Here is a 21913-nt window from a genome sequence, read left to right as displayed (position 1 = left end):
CTTTCTATTCCTTTTTTCTCCACTTCCAATCAAATTCCTGCAGAATCTTGCATCACCATTTTCTTCACTTTAGTGCAGTTCCTTGTTCTCACACCTAGTTAATTAAAGCTACCTCCTAGCTTACCTCCCTATGTCATCTCTTCTCCCTTTCATTATATCCTGCACTGTAGTTATCATGACATTCCACTATTTCTAAGGATGTCTCAGTCCCTGTTCTAGACGTCAGTGGAAATAGACTCACCTAACTCTAGGCCAGTTTTGAATCCTTTCTGGCCTCACAATAAGACCTCTTGATTTGGAAGTGAAGTATGAACTAATGTTTGAGATTTGGGCAGTGTCTCTCTAAATAAAGAGAAAAGTCTTCTTTGCCTGCTGTTCTAGAAGCAATCATGCAGCATATAGAGAGTTGAGGACATCAGAAGATGTAGAGTTGCTTCCTCAATTTTTGAGAATTTTCATATTGTTTTAAATAGGAAAGCTAATTACAGAAACAACTTGCTTTATATTCATCTGTTTGATCATAATTTATTGACTGTCTACTGTGTGCCAGGAATTATTCAGGATACAGAGATGAATAAGATATGTCCAGGATTATTTGCATGTCCACTTCTAGAATCCTGACTGAACCTTTCTTTTTGATTCTTCTTCATGACTTGGACAAGATTACTCTTAACATTAAGATTACTCTTAATATCGGACTCAACTTGATCCTTTTGTTTTCTCAAGAAAGGAATCTGGAAAACCAGTAAAGAAAGCTGTGTATGAGATATCTGCTATAAAAACCACAAACGACTTTCTGTTTTCCAGTTAATCAAACCCAAACATTTCTACCCGACTTTCAGTGCTCTCTAAAATCAATTTCACGTGGTACATTCAAACTTATCTTCCACTACCTTACAGCTCATGCTTGGCCTATCAAACATTAGGTTCATTTTCATCTTTACAGGTACTTAACTTGAATAGGTTCCATAAAATATCTGAACCTTAGTTTCTTCATCTGTAAAATTAGAATAATATTTGCGTCATAGGGAATTGTTGGGGTTAAATGAGATGACACATATAAAGCCCCTCTCACAATCCCTAACCATAAAAGGTGTTCAGGGATCACTGATCCCTTCTCCATTCCAAAAAGAGAATGTCTTCTTCACCTATGCAAACCTGAGACATCTTTGAAAGCCAGCACTCTGCCTCCTCTAAATCCTTCATAATGACTTTATAACTTTTATACCTTTCTTTAACAATAAATTTTTGCACATATTTTCTGAAAACTAGACAATTCATTTTTATTTAACCTACCCAGATAAAAGCCCTCTATAATAAAATGTTTTATTTTCAAAATGATACATCTTTCCAATTTTGTCTTGCTGCTACATTATAGCTGATAAGGAAGAGTCAACCTTATTATAAGCTAACCTATAACATCAACATAATGCTTGGCACATGAGAAATGCTTAATAATTTTTGTCATTTAACTTGTTTTGGTTCCTGATAGTGGCTCTGGTAAACTAACAGCCACTCCAACCTTACAAATAAATGAAGATTATGTTTATTGTTGGTAATACACCAAGAGAGTTATATAGCTGTTGATGTGAATAAAATACATTCACATTATAATGAAATAGTGGTTATTACAAATGTAATAAATATTGATATATCAATTTAGTTCATAGATATAAATATGGTATGAACCATGTATATAATGGTATGAACTTGGGCAAGAAAACTGGATTTAGAGAAAATGTATTTCAAGGTTGGAAATGCTGAGAATAGAGCATCTTAGTGAAAAAAAAAGAAAATGAAAATAAGGAATAAGAAGAAAGAAAGAAGAGCTGTTTTAGTTTAGCAAGCCCTAAAATATACTACCTGTGTTCCAGACAGTGGCAAGACCAGGTTTTAAGAGCCTAGAACCTATGCAGTTCTGGAACCCTCTTTTAAAAAGAGAAATGCAAAAAATATAAACACAAAATTAGGTACAAGGCCTGAGAAGCAGCTTGTGTAATTGAGTGGCTCTGAGGTATAAGCTTCATTAGTTTCTTAAGAATCAACCTCTGGGCGCAGGTAGAATTTTCAGGATCTCTGTAATTAGGACAGCCATTTAAGCAGTAGCACAATAAACAGAGACCACTTCCCTCTTTTCCAGCAAAATATGTGCACTTTCTTTTTGTCCACCAGTTTCCACCTTACACATTTTACATTCTTTCAAGGATTTGCATTACTGAGGCACTTCCATGCCTGTTTTTTTTTAAATTACAACCACCTCACTTGCTGCTTCTTCCTTCCTAATTTTATTTAGTTTTCCATAATTGTCCAAGAATAAATAAAGCTCTTGGTATTTAGCTACTCCTGTAAACTCAGAAGGATGCTGTGGATTGGATAAGTAAGACAAGTTGGGATAAGGAAGAGAGATCTTCAGCTCTAAAGCCACTAGGAGAAATACTGCTGTGGCTGATGGAGAAAAATGAAGATCAAATGAACACCAGGAAAGGACTGGGACATAATTGCAGCTCATGCTGTTTGTCTTTGTCCTCCAGCCTCACCAGAAGTCCCAGTAACTATATCAATCACACTCACAGGCATACTGCACTTGGAGTTGGACTCTTTGTTTTTTGTTTGGATTTATTCTTTTTTTTACACAGTGTATTACATCAAACAAATTCCATCTACAACTTAGGGAGCTAGGAAGTTCTTTAAGCTTGGTTATCTGTTTGATCCCAAATCACCAACCTATGGGCAAATCCCTCCCATCTTATTCCATACTTTACTTAATTTATCCTGTTTCCTCCCTGGCTTCCTGTTTTTCTGCTTTCCTTATTTTCTTTAGACCCATAAACTTCTATTGCACATTTATTATGTACCAGTTCTTCTCATAGAACTCTAGTGGAGGAGACATAAAAATAAACAATTGGAATTAATATGATTAATCGTATAATAATGCATGTGGTCCCCTGTATATACACATATACTCATAGGTTGGTACAATTGACTCAAGAGGTGTGAATGTGAGTGAGTAAAAAAATAAAAAATACAGAGGCCAAATCTTGAAGGATCTTACAAGGTATGCCAAGGAATTTGCATTATATTCCTGAAGGTAAGGGGAAGTCTGTTAAAGACCTTTAAGAGGGGGCGTGATACAGTTAGGTTTGGATTTTAGAAAGACTACTGTAGCAGCTATGTAGAGAATAGATTATAAGAAGACAATATAATACGAAGAGAGAGCATTTAAGAAGCCATTACATGGTTCTGAAGAACCTAGGGGCAGGACAGGAATAAAGACGCAGATGTAGAGAATGGACTTGAGGACACGGGAAGGGGGAAAGGTAAGCTGGGACGAAGTGAAAGAGTGGCATTGACAAATATACACTACCAAATGTAAAATAGGTACCTAGTGGGAAGCAGCCGCATAGCACAGGGAGATCAGCTTGGTGCTTTGTGTCCAACTAGAGGGGTGGGATAGGGAGGGTGGGAGGGAGATGCAAGAGGGAGGAGATATGGGGATATATGTATACGTATAGATGAGTCACTTTGTTATATAGCAGAAACTAACACACCATTGTAAAGCAATTATACTCCAATAAAGATGTTAAAAAAAACAAAGAAGCTATTACAGTAATTCAGGAGAAAAATATTTTTTAAATATTTAAAATATTTTTAAAAACTAAGGACAGCATTGGCAGTGTGAACAAAGCTGTGGTGATGAGTTGCATGTAGAGAACTTGGCTGGTGAACAGATTGAAGAAAAAATAAAATAAAATGATTCCCACATTTCCCACTTGGGAAATAGAAGAATTTGGTGTCATTCTCAGTGTCAAGGAATACAGGGGGAGGAGCATGTTTAATGCTAGCTACTGATTATTGAGCACTCATTGCCTGCCAAGGAGATGCTAAACACTTAACATGCATTATGTAATTTTATCTCAGATTAACATCATGGAGTACATATTATTATATGAATTTAAAGAAGGAGAAATCAAGGCTCCAAAAAGTCAAGTAGCTTGACCAAAATTACATAACAGTTAAATGGTAGAGCTGGAGTTCAAACCTAGGCAGATCTAACCCAGATCTGCCTTGGCTCTTAATAAACAATATACCAGTGTTTATCAAAGTGTGGTGTAGAGGGGATCTGCAACCCAATCTATTGAAAAAGAATTCCTGATGAGTAGGGACTGCACTCACCAGGTATTTCTTATACAACTTAAAATGTATATGCCATTGCATACATAGTATATATTATGACTTGGTGGAAGGAGAATGACAATTTCACTTTTTTAAAAAAATAAAAATAGAACTACCATATGACCCAACAATCCCACTACTGGGCATATACCCAGAGAAAACCATAGTTCAAAAGGACACAGGCACCCCAATGTTCATTGCAGCTCTATTTACAATAGCCAGGTCATGGAAGCAACCTAAATGTCCATCAACAGAGGAATGGATAAAGAAGCTGTGGTACATATACACAGTGGAATATTACTCAGCCATAAAAGGAACGAAATTGGGTCTTTTGTAGAGACATGGATGGACCTAGAGACTGTCATACAGAGTGAAGTAAGTCAGAAGAACAAATATCATATATTAACGTATATATGTGGAATCTGAAAAAAATTTGTAGAGATGATCTTATTTACAAAGCAGAAATAGAGACACAGATGTAGAGAACAAATGTATAGATACCAAGGGGAAAGTGGGGAAGATGAATTGGGATATTGGGATTGACATATATACACTACTGATACTATGTATAAAATAGATAACTAATGAGAACCTACTGTATAGCTCAAGGAACTCTACTCAGTGCTCTGTAGTAACCTAAATGAGAAGGAAATCCAAAAAAGAGGGGCTGTATCTATATGTATAGCTGATTCACTTTGCTGTACAATATAAACTAACACAATATTGTAAAGCAACTATATGCCAATAAAAAATAACACTAATAAAATAATAGGATAATAACTCTACTGTAAGATTGCATTAATTTGAATATTAAAAACATTATATTTAAAGTCTGAAAAAAAATAAAACATGGAGATTTTAGTGTATGAAGAATACTACTTGGATTACCATAGGGGTGGAGAGCAGCAAATATTTTCAGACTGGGATTTGATGCTGGGATAGTTTAATTCACAATTCTCAGCCTTGATAAGGCTAGTGGTGCTGCAGCCACTGCAGGGTGGTTTGGATGAAGTATCATATGCAGGAAGGGTGGTGGAGTAGAATAAATTATCACCCAGCTGAGCCCCCCAGACTCCTCCTCTTTCGTACTCTTGTTCAGTGGGCTTTGACACCTACATCCAAATCTGCTCCAAGCTTGAAATGTCTCTGTATCTTTTCCTAAAAACACTTGCACATTTATTTTTGCATCTTACTCCATAAAATTCTGTTTTTAGTATAAAAATATGTTTAATTATGTACCAAGGGGTGAAACTCCAGGAAGTTGTATAGGGTTGTTAGTGACACTGTTTACCCTCAAGGACACCTGATGCTGTCTCTGAGAGCATGAGTAACCAATTTGAGAAACATGTGATTGTTGCTTGTTTAGGTCTAAACTTCACTACTAAATTGCAAATATTTTATCATATTATTTCTGGGTTTTTCACAATACTTTAAAAATAGCAATTGTGCCCAGTAAACAACTTAATGAACTTGGAAGAGAGACGTTTGAAAGAAATAAGGAGTATGAGAAATCAGAATAGACACACCAAAACCCAGTCACGTTTGAGTGTCACATTGGGAAGATAACTTCCTGCCTCTTGTGATTAAGTGATCACTTCAACAGAGGATGCTTTGGCCTTCCTATACTCTCTTAAAGTTGGTGGTTTTCAGAAGATGGACATCAAGCAGATCTTGGACTTATTTTCTCATGTGAGAGAAAAAGGAAGCAATTTTTGAGAATCAAATCTGATCTTTCAGGATTCAAAATGCTCAAACTAATCCTCACAATGCATGATGGCATCAGGATGCAGAACATTCCTACCTTCGTGGTATTTTATTCACCTTGTTTCTTTCAAATTACTTTAACTGAGACTGCTGACAGCTTGCTTCAGCTTTGTGTTATTAACATTTAAGTGTCTGTGTTCTGGTCTATTTTGAGACTATCTATAAGGCAAAATACTGTACCAAAGATTTTTAAGTAATGTTTATTAAGAAAATAAATTTTAAAAAGCAATTGCCCTACCAATTACAATAGTGTCAGCTTACTACAGTGTTTTCTGTAGATATTCACTTTTGAACGCACTTGATTCTATGAATATTTATTTCTTCTTCAGTACATGCAAAGTAATGATTTAGATTGCTATATAGGAATCCATTTTTGTGGCTTGTGGCTTTAGACTTTTATTGGCTCCTTCTCAGAAACTTGGTCTTCTTGACCTCTGCAGCCTTCACCAGTTTGAAAATCCTAACCATAATTCTCTGTGGGGATTTACACCGGTGTCTATTATGGCTTGTAATCTGTGATACAGCTTCTAGCATTCTTGTTGTAGAAAAGTTAAGCCCTCCCGTCTTTATTCTTGAGTAAAAAAGTCCACACACGGTTAGTGTTGTCAGCGAGCAGATGGAAACAAGCAACGGCTTCAGTCAGGCCTTAAGGCTGTGTCTATGGCAGGGAGGAATCTTTGTGATGAGCAAGGGGTTCCATTAGAAAATGGAGTTTTTAACTTCAGAGTTACAAAAACAAAATTCTGTATTTTCTGTCATTCTTAGAGTGGCTGTATTTCCCAAACTAAAAGTTGGGATTCATGCTCTGACAAATACATAGGTACTTTTGTAACACCAGTTTCAGAATATTTTAGTTGGGTCAGTCCCATAATATTCAGGCTATGTTGTTACCATGTATATGCCCTACATTGGGACCCAACACGCCAATCAATAGGGCAGGTTACAAAGTGAGATTGCAGTGCCATTTGAAGAGATTGCTGCCCTTTGTTTCCAAAGATACAGTGGACAACTGGAAACACACTGCTTTATGGGCCTTTCTCATCTGAGGATATATAGAGTCTATCCCCATAGCTGTGGTCATCAAGGCTTGTCAGTATTGGTGGCACTGATTTCTTTCAGATTTCTGGGAAAGATACTCACTATCTTGGATTATTCTTACCTCTGGGTCTGATTTCTCTGTTCTCCCTTATTTCAGTAACAAAGTTGTAAGGCCTGAAGAGGGCACCTCAGCATGACTAATTAAACATCAGCTCCCATACTCAGAGTAGTCTGAGTTTCACCTGAAAATTCATAAAGGATGGGCCTTTCCCTTTTATTAGAGCCAAGAAAAAATCTAGAAGTTCCAAGACCAAGAAGTTCCAAGAAAGGACTGGGAGTGGAGGTCCCTCCAACCAAAAATTACCCCTCTGATATAAAGAGATCAATCACCAGCCTCTCAGAAACTGTCCTGCTTGGTTGGCTCCCAATGAGCTGTATTTAAAGAGGAGAAAAAGCCATCTCCTGAAGGCGATAGCCCAGCCTAGAAGCTAAAGCATGTTGCTCATGGTCTGTCTGTCTGAGAGGTGAGCAGTGGACTGTACCACTGGTTTCTTCATCCTTCGAAAGCCTTGCACTGGCAAAGCCATAGTGATGTCCATTTCAAAGTCACAGTGGGAACAGGTCTGGAGTGCTATCTCAGAATGCAGTTTCTGCTCCCCTTGCCTTTGTGTCTTTTTTTTTTTTCTTTACTGTCCCTTACCAATAAAACAAGCAAGGATGAGCCAGATGCAAATGGTTGGGAGGCAGCTCTGTCTCAGTGTTTTTCACAATCTATGTAAGTGTTAACTCAAATGCTTCTCACAGCCACTTGTAAGTTACATGCCTGCTTGGCATGTAACTTACAAGTTTGTAACAGATCTCCCATGAGAATTCCCTGTAGTTCCAACTGTCATTACCAATATTTTGCCAATAGGTAAAGCTTGGAAAAGCAAGTTCACAATGGTAGGAGCCACAAGTATTACACTATATACTGCTTATATAGTATTTTCTTTTTTAACTCTGAAGGATCTAGCAGATCTTAGGTGAAAGGATGTTCTTTTCAAAGTGTCACCAGAAGGAAGATACTTCTGTCCATAGAAACAGTACGAACATATCTAAAATTTTATTTATCCCTCTAAGTTCTGAAAGGACATTAAAGAAGAATAATAACACTGCACTTTGGTACAAAGTGCTAATTAATAACTAACTTCAGTTCTCCCAGTGGTAAAATATTACATTATTTTTTAAATGAAATTAAACATCACAATCTTCTTCTAATTGTTATAGAAATATTTAGCAGCAATATCTGTTTAATTATTTAGGCATCTCTTAATGGTATAAATATTGTCAGCACAGTCATAAATATTTTCTGCTTTGTCCATAGACAATCAGCTAAGGATCTGTTGCTTGTAGGACTTAAATTAAGATCTATTTAAGGCTGCCTGCTGGCCACAAAATAATGCTTACATTTGCTAATGCCTGAATCTGTTACATTTAGCAACAAGAAGTGTTCTTTGCTTTCACAAGTAGGAGGAAGTTATTTTTCTTATATAAATTTTATTGTTGCTGGTATTAGAGAGATTTAGGGTGTGGTTGAAGCAATTGAAATTTTAATTAATCTAATCCCTTTAACAGCAATTGTTTTCATATTGACAATTCTCTGTAACAACAGTGCTGTACTACAGATCACACCCATATGAAATATTTACACTAAATATTTTAGCATATAATCTCACCTCCAGCTTTCTCTTTCTAGAATGGTAAGATTTTCAGCTTTGGCTTTCTTCTTGTCCTCTTTTTTCTCTTTCACCCAGCATGCAGGGTTTCTTCTTAGGGAACCAGAATGATTTGTTTTTCCTCTGCTAATTTTCTCTCAATGTCATTATCTCTCAGTAAGTTATGTTAATGGCCATCAAATCATCAGTCTCCTAAAAGAGCACGGATGCTATGAAATAAGAATAGTTCAATTTCTTGTTTGTTTGTTTGGGTTTTCGTATCTACAGTCATTTGGTGTAGATTTTCACTTGAAATGATTTGTTTACTCATCAGTTTCAATAACTTGTTATGCTGCTGAAATTATCACTAGATATAGAGTAAGATGAAGGACGAAACTGTCATTTTGGTCAGCCTCTGATTATCTCCTGTGTAAACTGGGAATTGTTCTTAATCTGCTCAAATGTCATATTCTCAAGGCAAGGCTTTCTCTGACCTCCCAATATAAAATTACAGTCAGTATCCTTTCTCCAACAGCATTCTCCCCTTTAATTGGCTTTATTTTTCTGTATAGCAGTTATCATCATGTAACATTATAAAGCATTATATATCTGTTTTTTTTAGTGCATCTTTCCCCAACTAAGACAGAAGCTCTGCTAAAAGCAAGGATTTGGATTTTTCTACTGTTGTATCCTGAGAGCCAAGACAAGTGCCTTAAATATAATAATACAGTAGGCAGTCAATAAATAATTATTGAATACATGAAGCTTAAACTACCAGATCAGTGCAAAGAAATGAAAATTTCCCCTTTTCCTGGCATGCATTTTGATGGCTGACAACCTGATGTAGGTGTAAGCATTTTTCCTGGTCTGGCTGTCTTCTCAGTCCAAGAGGAAGGGTGTCCCTCTCTGGAACAAAAGCAAACAGTACTGGATGTGGCTATGTCTTCATTAAACAACTAAAACTTCGGGTTGTGCCCTGTTGTTTGGCATCCATCCACATGTTTACAATTTTAAGAGTAATACAAAGCAGAGAATCTCAAAGGATGCTCTCCAGGAATCTATACTTATGTGGTATATAAATAGGGGTTACTAAAACAAAAAGGGGTTCCATGGTCAAATAAGTTTCTGAAACTAGGTAGTATATGAAGCTAAGAAAGGTTCTTAACGTCAAGGCATCTCAGAGGTATGATAATGCTCATTAGGGCTCTCCAAGGCAAGAAGACCTTAGGCTGTGTTTTCCAAACTCATTTGGTCATAGGCTCTTCTGTTCTACCAGCCAACTCTTGTTTCCAAGACTAGGTTGCATCATAGGGAACTCCATTGACTTGGGAGTTGAATGGGCCAGGTCAGGTGCAGGAAAAGTGGGTTCCGGCTCCACTCCTTACTCACTCTGTTATATGACCTTGGACAAGTTACTTAACACTTCTGTATGCCTCACTTTTCTCTTCCATAAGGTAGGGATGAAAAGGATTACCGAGGATAATGCATGTAAAGTAAATGATCTATAAGTGCTAAATAAACGCTGGGTATTGTCAACACCTTTTAGCAAATGTAGAAACGTGTGCTTTTTAAATAGATATCTTCAAGCATATTTTCTAAGACAGGTTTACTAGTATTGACCCACACCCAGAGTCAGCTAGCTGTGCCTCCTTTTTTGTCACAGACCCTGTCCCCATCTGAGGAGCTCTGTGTATCTAAGCAGAAATCAAGGAAATGCTATATTTCAACAAGACTTAATACAAATGTCTGATAACTCACTTTGGTGTATCCCGCAGAGTTGATTTCCTGTGTTTCAATACCCTTGACCTCAGATGAAGACGCTTTTGTCAGGAGAAAGGTGGTAGCATCCAAGTTAATGATTGTGCAGATGGCTACATGCTGACAGATTTTGAAGTGACCATATTTTTTCCAGTAAATTTCACATGAAGGTGTGATTTGTGTAAATCTGACCCCTTCCAGTAAAATGTGCATTTCCATATATTTAGAATTTATAAATCCTGACAGATTCCACAATATTTATAGCCCTCCATAAAAAGCCTTTGCCAGTTTGCAGAGCTCTGCATTTGGCTCTCTGGTATGCTTAAGAGAGTTTAAATAATAATAAATTTGGTGATTTATTCCACCTGGAACAGAAACTTATTTTGCCCCCATTGGCTCACTATGAGGGGGATACTATAAATAGTGCCACAGATGCTGGGATCAAGAATAGGGAATTGAAATTCAAGAGAGAACAGAAACATTTCCATTATCACTGATGCCTTGAATGTATTTTTAAAACATTTCTGGTCCTCAAATAATGTACCTTCTCTCCTTTCTCCTACCCCATCTCAGTTACACTCAGACCCCCAAACCTGTTGCCAGCTTTAGGATTCAGTTGCATTAATGGAAAAGAGAGAGTGAAAGTATTAGCTGACTAGGCAGGAGAAAGTTGCCTCTAGGGAGGCCAAAGCAAGTCTCCAATGTTCATCTTACATTTCACAGGAGTCAGCTGGTAACTGAGCATTAATGTCTAAAGTGTAAATTCAGTATTTGAGACCCAGCTCATGCATCCTGCAGATATGATGAAAAGGTCTCAGTTCATGAGAAAGAAAAAAGAAAAAATCTAGTTGTAATTGCAAGAGAAAGCCTAAGGACAATGTCAGAGGATCAGTTCTTTCACCCATTCATGCTTATAATTACCCAGTACAGGGTAATAGAGAAATACCTGACTAGTTGACTCCAAATGATACCATTTTTTAAAACACAAAATAAACCAAAATTTGGGAGCCAATTGTTTGCCATAGAATCAGTCTACCAATGAAACCTGAGAGCAGCCATTTAGTTTTGCATAAGTGGTGTTATAACTTGTTGTGATATATGACAAGGAGACTTATTTTCAGCTTCTTGTTAGAGTAGACTGTGAAGGAATTAGCCTTTGTGTGAGGGAAAATAATAATAATGGCTAACATCCACAGAGAGCTGACCGTGGGCAGGCACAGAGTAATACATCAAGTGGATGTGATTCTCTGCAAAAACCTTCTAATTAATTACTGGATTTTCCTGTCCTGATAAGTTGGAGCACATCCCCACCCAAAGTCTTTCCTGAGCAATCCCCTTGCCTCTAGCTAATAGGATGGCAGATGTTGGGACCAAGCCCCAGAGCCTGTAGTGTACCACATTTTAATGATTTGTGGTGAACAAAGTAAATGCTTTAAAAGCAAGCTTTATGAAGCAGGGACCCAGTTAAGTATGATGGATTTGAGGTGAAGCAAAAAGAAGCTGGATGTTGTATGGGGGTATTGTTTCCCAAACAGGACACAGGTATCTACGGTTCATTGCTAATTCTAAAGCTTTACTTGAAAAATGACTTCTTAAAAAATTGTGCTCGTGAGGAATGTCCTTGAGGCATGAGGAATTTCCTTGCTTTTCTATAACATCTTTCTAAGAGGATGCGGAGGTATTGAGCTTGTTAGACAGTTGCTCAGTGTCTTTGTGCTTCTGAGATCACATTATGGGTCTAACACATATGGGATAAATAAACTGTTTTCATTTCTTAAAGACCATAGAAGGAAATAAGACAAGAAAATTACCATATTGCCTCTTTTTTTTTTTTTAAGCTATTAAAGAGGAGAATCCAGTTAAGGCAAATAAAAATGATTACTGCAAACAGGTTGTTGTTGGTTTTTTTCTTTTTCTCCTAGCCTCCCACTCAGCAACAACAATATGGCAAGACTTGTGTCAAACCAGTGTTTTGATGCACCCTCTTTTGTTCTTCTTCCGTAGGGCAACCCCTACATGTGCAATAATGAGTGTGATGCAAGTACCCCGGAGCTGGCACATCCACCTGAGCTGATGTTTGATTTTGAAGGAAGACATCCCTCTACATTTTGGCAGTCTGCTACTTGGAAAGAGTATCCCAAGCCTCTCCAGGTTAACATCACTCTGTCTTGGAGCAAAACTATTGAGCTCACAGACAACATAGTTATCACCTTTGAATCGGGGCGTCCAGACCAAATGATCCTGGAGAAATCTCTTGATTATGGACGAACATGGCAGCCCTATCAGTATTATGCCACAGACTGCTTAGATGCTTTTCACATGGATCCTAAATCCGTGAAGGATTTATCACAGCATACGGTCTTAGAAATCATTTGCACCGAAGAGTACTCCACAGGGTATATGACCAATAGCAAAATAATCCACTTTGAAATCAAAGATAGGTTCGCGTTTTTTGCCGGACCTTGGCTACGCAATATGGCTTCCCTCTACGGACAACTGGATACAACCAAGAAACTCAGAGATTTCTTTACTGTCACAGACCTAAGGATAAGGCTTTTGAGACCTGCCGTTGGGGAAATATTTGTAGACGAGCTACACTTGGCACGCTACTTCTATGCCATCTCAGACATAAAGGTTCACGGAAGGTAAGAAAACAACTGTCTGACTTGAATGAGAATGGGTGTGTCCAAAGAAAAGGCCAGTTTGCTGCTCCTGCAGCTGTAGAGTGACATTTGTCCCTTTCTACTGTAACGTTTTCTCAGGAACGCCAGCCTAGAGGTAGGTTCTGAGGTGTTTGAGACCCTTCTAACTCAGCAGTAATTTGTGATCCCAGACTTGCTGTCACTGAACCTGAACCTGGCAGGATTTCTTAGAATTTAAACCAAAGGCCAAAAAAAAGCATCTTACTTGAGAACAAGGAACTCCCTAGGTCAGGGGGTGGTTTAAGTCTTTAAGGTAACCAAGCCAGGGGAACAAAGTCAGCTGCTCTGTAAAAGGGACTGAAAAACAAAAATTACATCTTACTATTGTTTTTGAATGCAAGAGAGAGTTTCAGTATGGTTCAACTCTCTGTTTATGTTTTGTTATATCGTACCAAAAAAGTTCCAGAAATGAAAGTTATGTCTCTTTACATTTATTAAATCAGAAGCAAAAGCATTTAGGAAATACACTGCATTTATTAACGAGGGGCAAGCTCTACTTTTCAGGTTCTTGGATGTTATTATCTTAAAAGGATATACTATCATTTAAAATATGAACCTGACTCAGGCTACCTTCATTTTGTCAGTCAATTACAGATGCACCAGAGTTCAAATGCATTAATGCTCCCAGTCAGGCATATCTTTGTTTTGATAATATACCAGAGACACAATTGAGCAAGTTTCCAAGGATTTTGAAGACATTTAAATGAAAAACTTGAATAATGAGAACGAGGACCACCAACACAGAGATTCTCAACCAGATTTTTAAGTGTGGTATGCTACCAGAATAGCCATCTGACGGGAGTTGAAGCATGAGATGATGAGTTGGGAAAACTAAAGGTAAGAGTGGAGTATAAAGCACATTGGAAAAAAAAAAATAGGAAATGTGAAGCAAAGCAATAATCATTCTAAAAATGCCAAGAGAGCTTTAAATCAAAATATATGAGGATAAGAATATAAACAGTACATACATCATGTAGGTTTAGTTAATCATAAAAGCTAAACAAATAAGTCCAGATTCATTGATTACTGGCTTCCAGTAATCCCTTAGGGCAGCCTAGTCCTCAGAGACTGGAGAAGTGTTGAGACTCCCTGGGCTTTCAGAGAGTTGTCTCAAAGCACCTTTAATAATAGTGCTGGTACACTTGTGCACTAGAAGGAAGAAGTGGCCACTGCTGTTAAGTAAGAGCCAGAGTGGGCACGCAGAATGGGGTGGTGGGCATGACCTCGGTAAGGTGGAAAAGGTTTCAGAATTTTACGTTATGGAATCTGACTTATGGAGAATAGGAGGAACTGATGGCCACCTACTCGCAGCTTTGTTCTGGCTTCATGTTTCTCATGGAAGAGTCAAGAATCTTTAGCTATGGAGCCTCTTTTAAAACTTTTAACCGAGGTTTGGTGAAGTTTGATGAAAATATCTTTAGAGCGAAATCATATTTCCGAGAGAAATATGCACTGGGTCAATATTGAGCTTGTGTGTTCTAGAGTTCACATACGACCAGGGCATGACATAAGAGCAGTGTGGAGCTATGACGTTAAATATGAGTTTGTGATTTATAATAAAATGCAGCTATGGTACTCATGAATATTTTAGCAAAAGATCAGTTTCCAGTATCTTATTCTTGGGAACATACAATATATAAAAACAGTTGATGTTGATATTATTAACAATAGCATACCACAACAAAGTAACAAGCATTGTGTTTATCTACAAGAATAAATGTCAAAATTAATAAGTTTAGATGTGAATTTGAATCCTAGTGTGATCTATATTGTTATGTAGAATCATCTAGGTCAGCTTACTTACAGTTTGAGAAATCCTTAAACTAAGCCAAAATCCTTATAGCCCAACTTCCCCTAAAACTCTCATTTTTCACTTGTATAAAAGGCAGTCTTGGGCTTCCCTGGTGGCGCAGTGGTTGAGAGTCCGCCTGCCGATGCAGGGGACACAGGTTCATGCCTCGGTCTGGGAAGATCCCACATGCCGCGGAGCGGCTGGGCCCGTGAGCCATGGCTGCTGAGCCTGCGCGTCCGGAGCCTGTGCCCCACAACGGGAGAGGCCAGAACAGTGAGAGGCCCGTGTACCAAAAAAAAAAAAAAAAAAAAAAAAAAAAAAAGGCAGTCTTGTGATGTGTTTTGGCTGGAAAATAAATATTGTTTGGGCTTATTTCTGTTTTTAGATATTCATTTTTGTTTCCTCTGATTACTTAAGAGAGTGTAAAATACACTTTAAAGCTAAAAGCATTTTGGTGTGTTCTCTATTGGAGTCGGGCATACTGTCACTTAAAGGTGCCATGTTAGAAATGTAGAATCCCACCAGATTTATCATTTTTCTTTTATCCTTCATCCTAGTAGTATCCTTCAACTGTATTTCAATGGTTCTGAGGAGTTTGGAGGAGCCCTCCTCCCTTCTCTGGGACTCACCTCCACTGTCTTTTCCTGTTCACCAGTCAACTGAAAGCTAGTGAGGAAGCAGCTGGGCAAAAGAGAAAGGTCCAATAGAGGTGAACCCCTTCCATAAGGTTCCACTCTGTCACCTCCAAACTCTGTCCAAATTCCTCAGGGCAAAACTGATGCTGGCATGTACTGTGCTAGGTACCAGATGGCTGGGGTATTTTTAGTCTTAAGGGAGGGACTAAAGAAGCAAGGCCTGATGGCTCGGGCATATCTCCAGCTTCTAAGTTATATAAGGAAGATGGAGCCACTAAGGGAACTGTTGAGCTGTTGCCTGGTTCACAGCCCTTTTAGCAAAGAAGCTGATATACGCTTGAAAATTTCAGTGGGGTTAAAATCCTGAGTCGTCTTTTTCCTACATAGTAAATAATCTATAGGAGGATTGAACATTAATTGATGATCTCTAAAAGAAGGTACTAAAATTTCTTTTCAAGAATATCATAAATATAAACTTTCCAGAATATAACTGTCTTTGCTTCCCTCAACCCATGCCCTCTGCCATCCTTGATGTGATTGCAATGTTTAACTTACTTTTACATGTCTGTGTCTGATCATTATAATGATATTTTTCTACCTGTCACTCCACCACCACCCCCACCATGATGTGAGAATTGGCGTGAGTTATTTGGGGCAAGTAGGTAAATTTCCATAGAATAGTGGACACATAACATTACAAGTTTTTTCACCTTGAAATATTAAGCTACGAAACAAAAACAATTGACTATGAATTCCAGTTTTCTACTTCCTGTGCACATGTGTATATGGACTTTATGTTTTATACTGACTTGTATTATTTGGTGTAAAAATAATGTTTTGATTGTTATTAAACTAATGTAGAATTTATGTTCTTTTTAGCATGTGACACATCTGATACCAATTTTATTGTTGACAACTATAATCACATCATAAAAATTTTATGCCTCTCTTGCTACATACATATCTTGCTTCCACTTACTCACTCTTATTGTGTATTTATTAAGATAATGGAGGAAAAAGAGGACATAAGGCCGTTGGCAATCTCAGCAACTTCATGTTACTTACATTGTTCAATAAACCTAATAATCTTCATGGACTATGGATGTCCTGCTTCAGTAAATCAGAGTGATTTTCTCTAGTGAATAATAGACGAGTGCAGTGTGCCAGTACCTTAATTAAAGAGTGGCTCTCTTAGTCTTGATCTCATTTTAATTTACAGGGTAATACTACAATAATATTACTAATGGAAGTTACATTAAAGGGCATCAAGTAGCATTAACTGTATTAAATTATGGTACTTGTGTTAATTAACTGCTGAAGCAAGATGGTTCTAATGGCCAAAAAGGTCATCTAATGCATAAATAAAATCCACCCAGACAAGGGGTGAGAGGAGAAAAGAAGAGTAGATGTTTGTTCTGAATATCTTTCTATACAGACAGGGAGTTAAATGCACAGGGCTGTTAAATATAGATAATGTCCAAAATGTTTTCTTAGTCACACAATTGGAAGTTTTGACTTTTAAGTGTTTTGTTTCTGTTTAAACTTTCCAGATTCAAATTAATTGAAAAGTAAACATATATATTTGTCAGATACATGGATTTTATAGAATATAAATTCAACATTATTGTTTCTTTGAGGTGAAGGGCTTCAAGGAAGTAATGCAATTTATGGTAATAATTGTTAAGTCTGAAAGACCAATGAACATTGGATAATACACTCATTTATTTGTAAGATATACAGTCAGCAGTGTATCAAGGTACTGGTTTCAGACATAAGATAACAGAAATTTTTTTCAACCTCAAAAGATTTAGGACAGAATTGTAAAAACTTTTCTCAGTGATAGAAAACGCTAATGCACATCTCCATTACTTGCCTTGTTACACAATATTCCTAAACATAATTATCAATAATTTTTTCTCAGTAGTGTTTACTCATTTCTTGATCCCTGCAGGGCCTACCCAAGCTCCCTATAGGCGGTTGGCTGTCAGTTACTATTTATAGAATTGACTTCGCCCTGATGCCTCCATTTATCTTTAAGAAAAGAGCCAGGGAGCACTAGCACAGAAGCTCCACTTTCACACACTTTTTTTTTTTTTTTTTTTCTCACTGTCGTGGCCTCTCCCGTTGCCGGATGCGCAAGCTCAGCGCCCACGGCTCACGGGCCCAGCCGCTCCGCAGCACGTGGGATCCTCCCGGACCGGGGCACGAACCCGCATCCCCTGCATCGGCAGGCGGACTCTCAACCACTGCGCCACCAGGGAGGCCCTTCACACACTTTTGGGTGCTTTCTTTGCTTCACTGCTGCCCCAGCTCAGAAGCACAGCCTCCCTGCCTAATCCCAGGACCTGGGAAGGTCCAGGGACAGAAATATTCTCTTTGGGTATCAGAAGTGAGAAAGGTCCCCTATACTCTCACCCTCAGAAGGAATCAGATATATTTGTTTAAATGTCGCCGCCTTGGTATTTGCTCTAATTGGGACAAAGTGAGGTTGAAACTCATTTTCTTGAAGGAAGACTTTCAAATGGTTAATGCACAAACTTGTGATATTAGGTAAACAGGAACACCGGTGGAAGTTTAAAAGTAAAAAAGCAGTTGGGCATTCTTCAAACTTTCTCAAATAATTTGGAAAACACATGTAATATGGAAGTGCTCTGCCAATTATAAAAGACTTACATTTATCCTGTAATTTCTCTTAGTCTTTTTCCTAGCTGCAATTTGGATAAATCCACCCAAATATTTACCCTTTGTCTCTCCTGTGAGAGGCGTCCTGCAGGGTGCTTTTGACACATTTGGCTTGTCATTTTTCCATTCTTCCCAATTAATCCTAAATACTGAGGTTGGGCTTTACTAGTGCTTAACAGACTCTGCTTTTGTAACACCTTTCTTCTTTCTGTTACCCAAAAAGACTTTACCTCTGCCCTGGGACAGGTGGTGGGCTAGACAGTGGCTATATGGAGATGCAGGAGGCATGGTCAGTGCCTTCAAGGAACTGATATCCAGAAGGGGCCGAGACATGTAAACAAAAAATGATGACAGCTTGGGTTAAATGCTTTCACTGTGTGAGTGTGTAAAGCGCCCTGGAAACAGAGCAGGAGATACTAACTTAATCTGGGAAGCCTTGCAGAAGCTTTGATGAGGATGACATTTGCATGGTATCTTGAATATGTGCCTTAGAATGCCAAGCAGCCAGTGCAGAATGGATATTCTAGGTTACAAATTATGCTTAAAAACAGCACAGCATGTTGAGGAACTCCAAATAGTGAGGAATTGGTGGAGTGGACAAATCCTGGGAGATGCTCTTCCATCTTCTCCCTATGGATGTTTAGTATCTCCAAGAAGCCTTTAAGGATTCCTGCATCTTGGCCTCTGAGTTCCCAATGTCATAGGAAATCTAAGATTATATGGGTTCTCATATAGCAATTAAATGTAGGTGAGAAACATTCTAAGGCAGTGGTGTTAGAGGATAGTCCAGTGTGGCTGTATTAGCAAGGAAATACAGAGAGAGACAAGGAGAGCAGTACAATTGCTTAATTGTGGAGCAACCGTAACTCCAAGTCCTGATGCTCAAATGGAGAGTCGGTAAAAGCTCTCCAAATTCCACAAAAGCAATCAGAGCATAAGGGTTTAATATTTGCTTACAAAGTCAATAGGACTTGGCGACCAATCAGATTTCAAAGAAGGACAGACTTTAGTAGGGATCCAAGTGGGGAGTCCAGTAAAGGATTTGAAAATACTGCTCTGGTGTTCCAGAGGAAGGTTTGCATTAGAAATGTAGGTTTGAAAATTATCACCTTACATGTGATGGTTGAAGTTTAGGGAATGGAAGACATTGATATGATAGGGTGTTTTCCCTTATAATTATAAATGACTATGGTCATTTATAGAACATTTATAGAACTCTGTGGAGTACTGTCATTTAAGAGGTAATTTTTGAAGGAAATTAAGAAAAACTGAGAAACAGAAGGAAATCAGAAAAGAGGAGAATGAGGTGATTCTAATAGCCCCTATTAATGTTTAAGTGGTAATCCTTTACATTTGTATAGCACTCAGGTTACAAGATTCTTGTCATACACCTTCTTTCCTTTAGTCCTTACAAGTAAGTTGTGAGGCAGGTGCTGTTTAACCCCATTTTACAGGTGAGAAACTGAAGACCAGAGAAGTTCCGTGACCTTTTTTTTTTTTTTTAACATCCTACACATAATAAAGTGACAAAATCAGGTTGCTAATTACAAACTTCATGTTTTCTCTTTATTATGCTCTTGTAGCCACACTAACCTGAAGTGAGCTCAGTACATATAGCAGACTCAGAATATTCCCAAAAGACCCACTTTAAATGGCAATAATGAACCAATAAATCTTGTGGCTCTACCCTTCTTGGAATATTCTGGAAGGCACTTCTCCATGACTTTTGGCCCAGTACAGGTATCCCCATTTTGCTTTTACAAAAGACCTACATTAGTACCTGTTTTCACTAACCAAAAGGAGTCTAAAGAGGATTTTCATCTTTATTTAAATAGGAGAAAAGCAAAAATAGTGTTCAGTGATTGTTCTGCCCCAAGCCCTGTTAGAGGCAGCGTGCACCCTGAGCAGCCTGGTGAGAGCGGCACCGCCAGGCTCCTTCCCTGGGAACTACACTCAGCATCTCAGCATCAAGGCTCCATAGTTTGGAGCTGTGCCTGTGAGCTTCTGTGCTCTTATCTCAACTTATTCTGTGCATCTGTTACCAAGATGTGTCCTAGGGTAATTGCTTCTTCGCTTTACGCCATTTCAGCTTATGAAAGGTTTCATAGGAACTCCCTACTTTCAGATAGCGGAGGAAACCTGCATTTCATTATACCAGATTGCAGTGTGTTTATCTGAACTCTAACTTCTTACTTCATTTTTAGCAACTTTATAATGTGTGATTGGGCTAATTTGTCATATTGTGTTAGGTTTTAACAAAATTAAGATAGTTGCTCATTTTCTGAGGGGGAAAATAAATAGATGAACTTAATTTTTTCCCATATCTTTCCATAGACCTTGAATACCTGCAACTACTTCCACTTAACGGGCATCATCAAACACTAAAACAAGCCACAAACATTAATGGATAAACTTGGAAATGGCCAACTACCTTAGTTTATTTTAAGAAAGTTGATCCTTCAGTTGAGAGCAATCAAATTTTCTTTTTAACTTCCATATATTAGTCCACATTCTCCCTTCTGGAACTATAGTGAATGTGTGCTACCTCTTTCATATAATAAAATTTCATAAATTTGCAGTCAAGGATTCTATCCCTCCAAGTCTTTTTTTTTTTCCCAAGTTAAATTTAAACCATTCTACCAACCAAAAATTTTCATTTTAATTTCTTCTTCTTTTTGAAGGAAAATGAAATTCAATAAATAAGAGCATTCAGATGAAAAGCTTAATAACCATAATTAAAATTAAATAACCATAATAACCATAATTAAAAATAAAAAACAGGGCTTCACTGGTGGCGCAGTGGTTGAGAGTCCGCCTGCCGATGCAGGGGACGCGGGTTCAGCCCCGGTCCGGGAAGATCCCACATGCCGCGGAGCGGCTGGGCCCGTGAGCCACGGCCATTGAGCCTGCGCGTCCGGAGCCTGTGCTCCACAACGGGAGAGGCCACAGCAGTGAGAGGCCCGCATACCGCAAAAAATAAATAAATAAATAAAAATAACAACATAGATTATTGCTACTTAACTCCAGTGAAAATGCTTAAAATAAATATTTATGGTATGAACCCATGTTAAGAGGACAACAGAGTGCCATTCTGATTCGGGGCACATTTTTTAAATCCTTGAGGATTTCTTGAATTATAAAGAGAATATATGCATAAGCAGCTCATTTTCCTCTGAGGTTTATACCGTTATAAGGAGGGAATGTATCTAATAATTTCTTCAGTTAAATTATGAACTTCCTTAGTGTGCAGAAAAACAGCCCAGTTTAGGAGCTTGTCTCTTTATCCTTAATTCCCCAGTGCCAGAGATTTTTTTTAAACTAATGGGTCATTAAAGGAAAAATGTCTCCTTTTAAGAAACATAAGGGTATTTAGGCAAAATACCACATAATAAAAAAGTGAGATAATTTTCTCCCTCACTTAATTTATCATTTTTAGAGGAAGTTATGTTCTGGCTACATCCGTATGCCCAAACAATGGGAAATAGGGATACACTCAGCTTTTCCATCCACCTTCAGGACCCATGTTTTTTATTCTAATTCAGTGGTTGTCATCTTTGGAAGGTCTTCTTGTTTTATTGTCACTAGGTTCAAAGGTATTTCCTGACACATTAGGAGTTCATGGCCATCGGTCGATATTGAATGTAAGAGTTTTTGTGGATCTATGTGATCAGCGGT

The 21913-nt window shown here is 38.0% G+C and overlaps 1 protein-coding gene across 4 annotated transcripts in view; it reads left to right on the top strand.

The window, feature by feature from the left end:
• The window catches only part of NTNG1 (netrin G1), a 340274-nt gene that overhangs the window by 165555 nt on the left and 152806 nt on the right, over positions 1-21913 (top strand). For all 4 annotated transcript variants that reach the window (XM_007449349.1, XM_007449346.1, XM_007449348.1 and 1 more), the window contains one exon: positions 12432-13072. In XM_007449349.1, the coding sequence (XP_007449411.1) occupies positions 12432-13072 (641 nt within the window). The remainder of the gene's footprint in view (positions 1-12431; positions 13073-21913) is intronic.

This window comes from Lipotes vexillifer, unplaced genomic scaffold (assembly GCF_000442215.2).
Source record: "Lipotes vexillifer unplaced genomic scaffold, Lipotes_vexillifer_v1.1 scaffold393, whole genome shotgun sequence".
NCBI classification, from domain to species: Eukaryota; Metazoa; Chordata; class Mammalia; order Artiodactyla; family Lipotidae; genus Lipotes; species Lipotes vexillifer.
The sequence above is the reverse complement of the archived record's forward strand: the minus strand, read 5'-3'. Positions and strand labels throughout refer to the sequence as shown.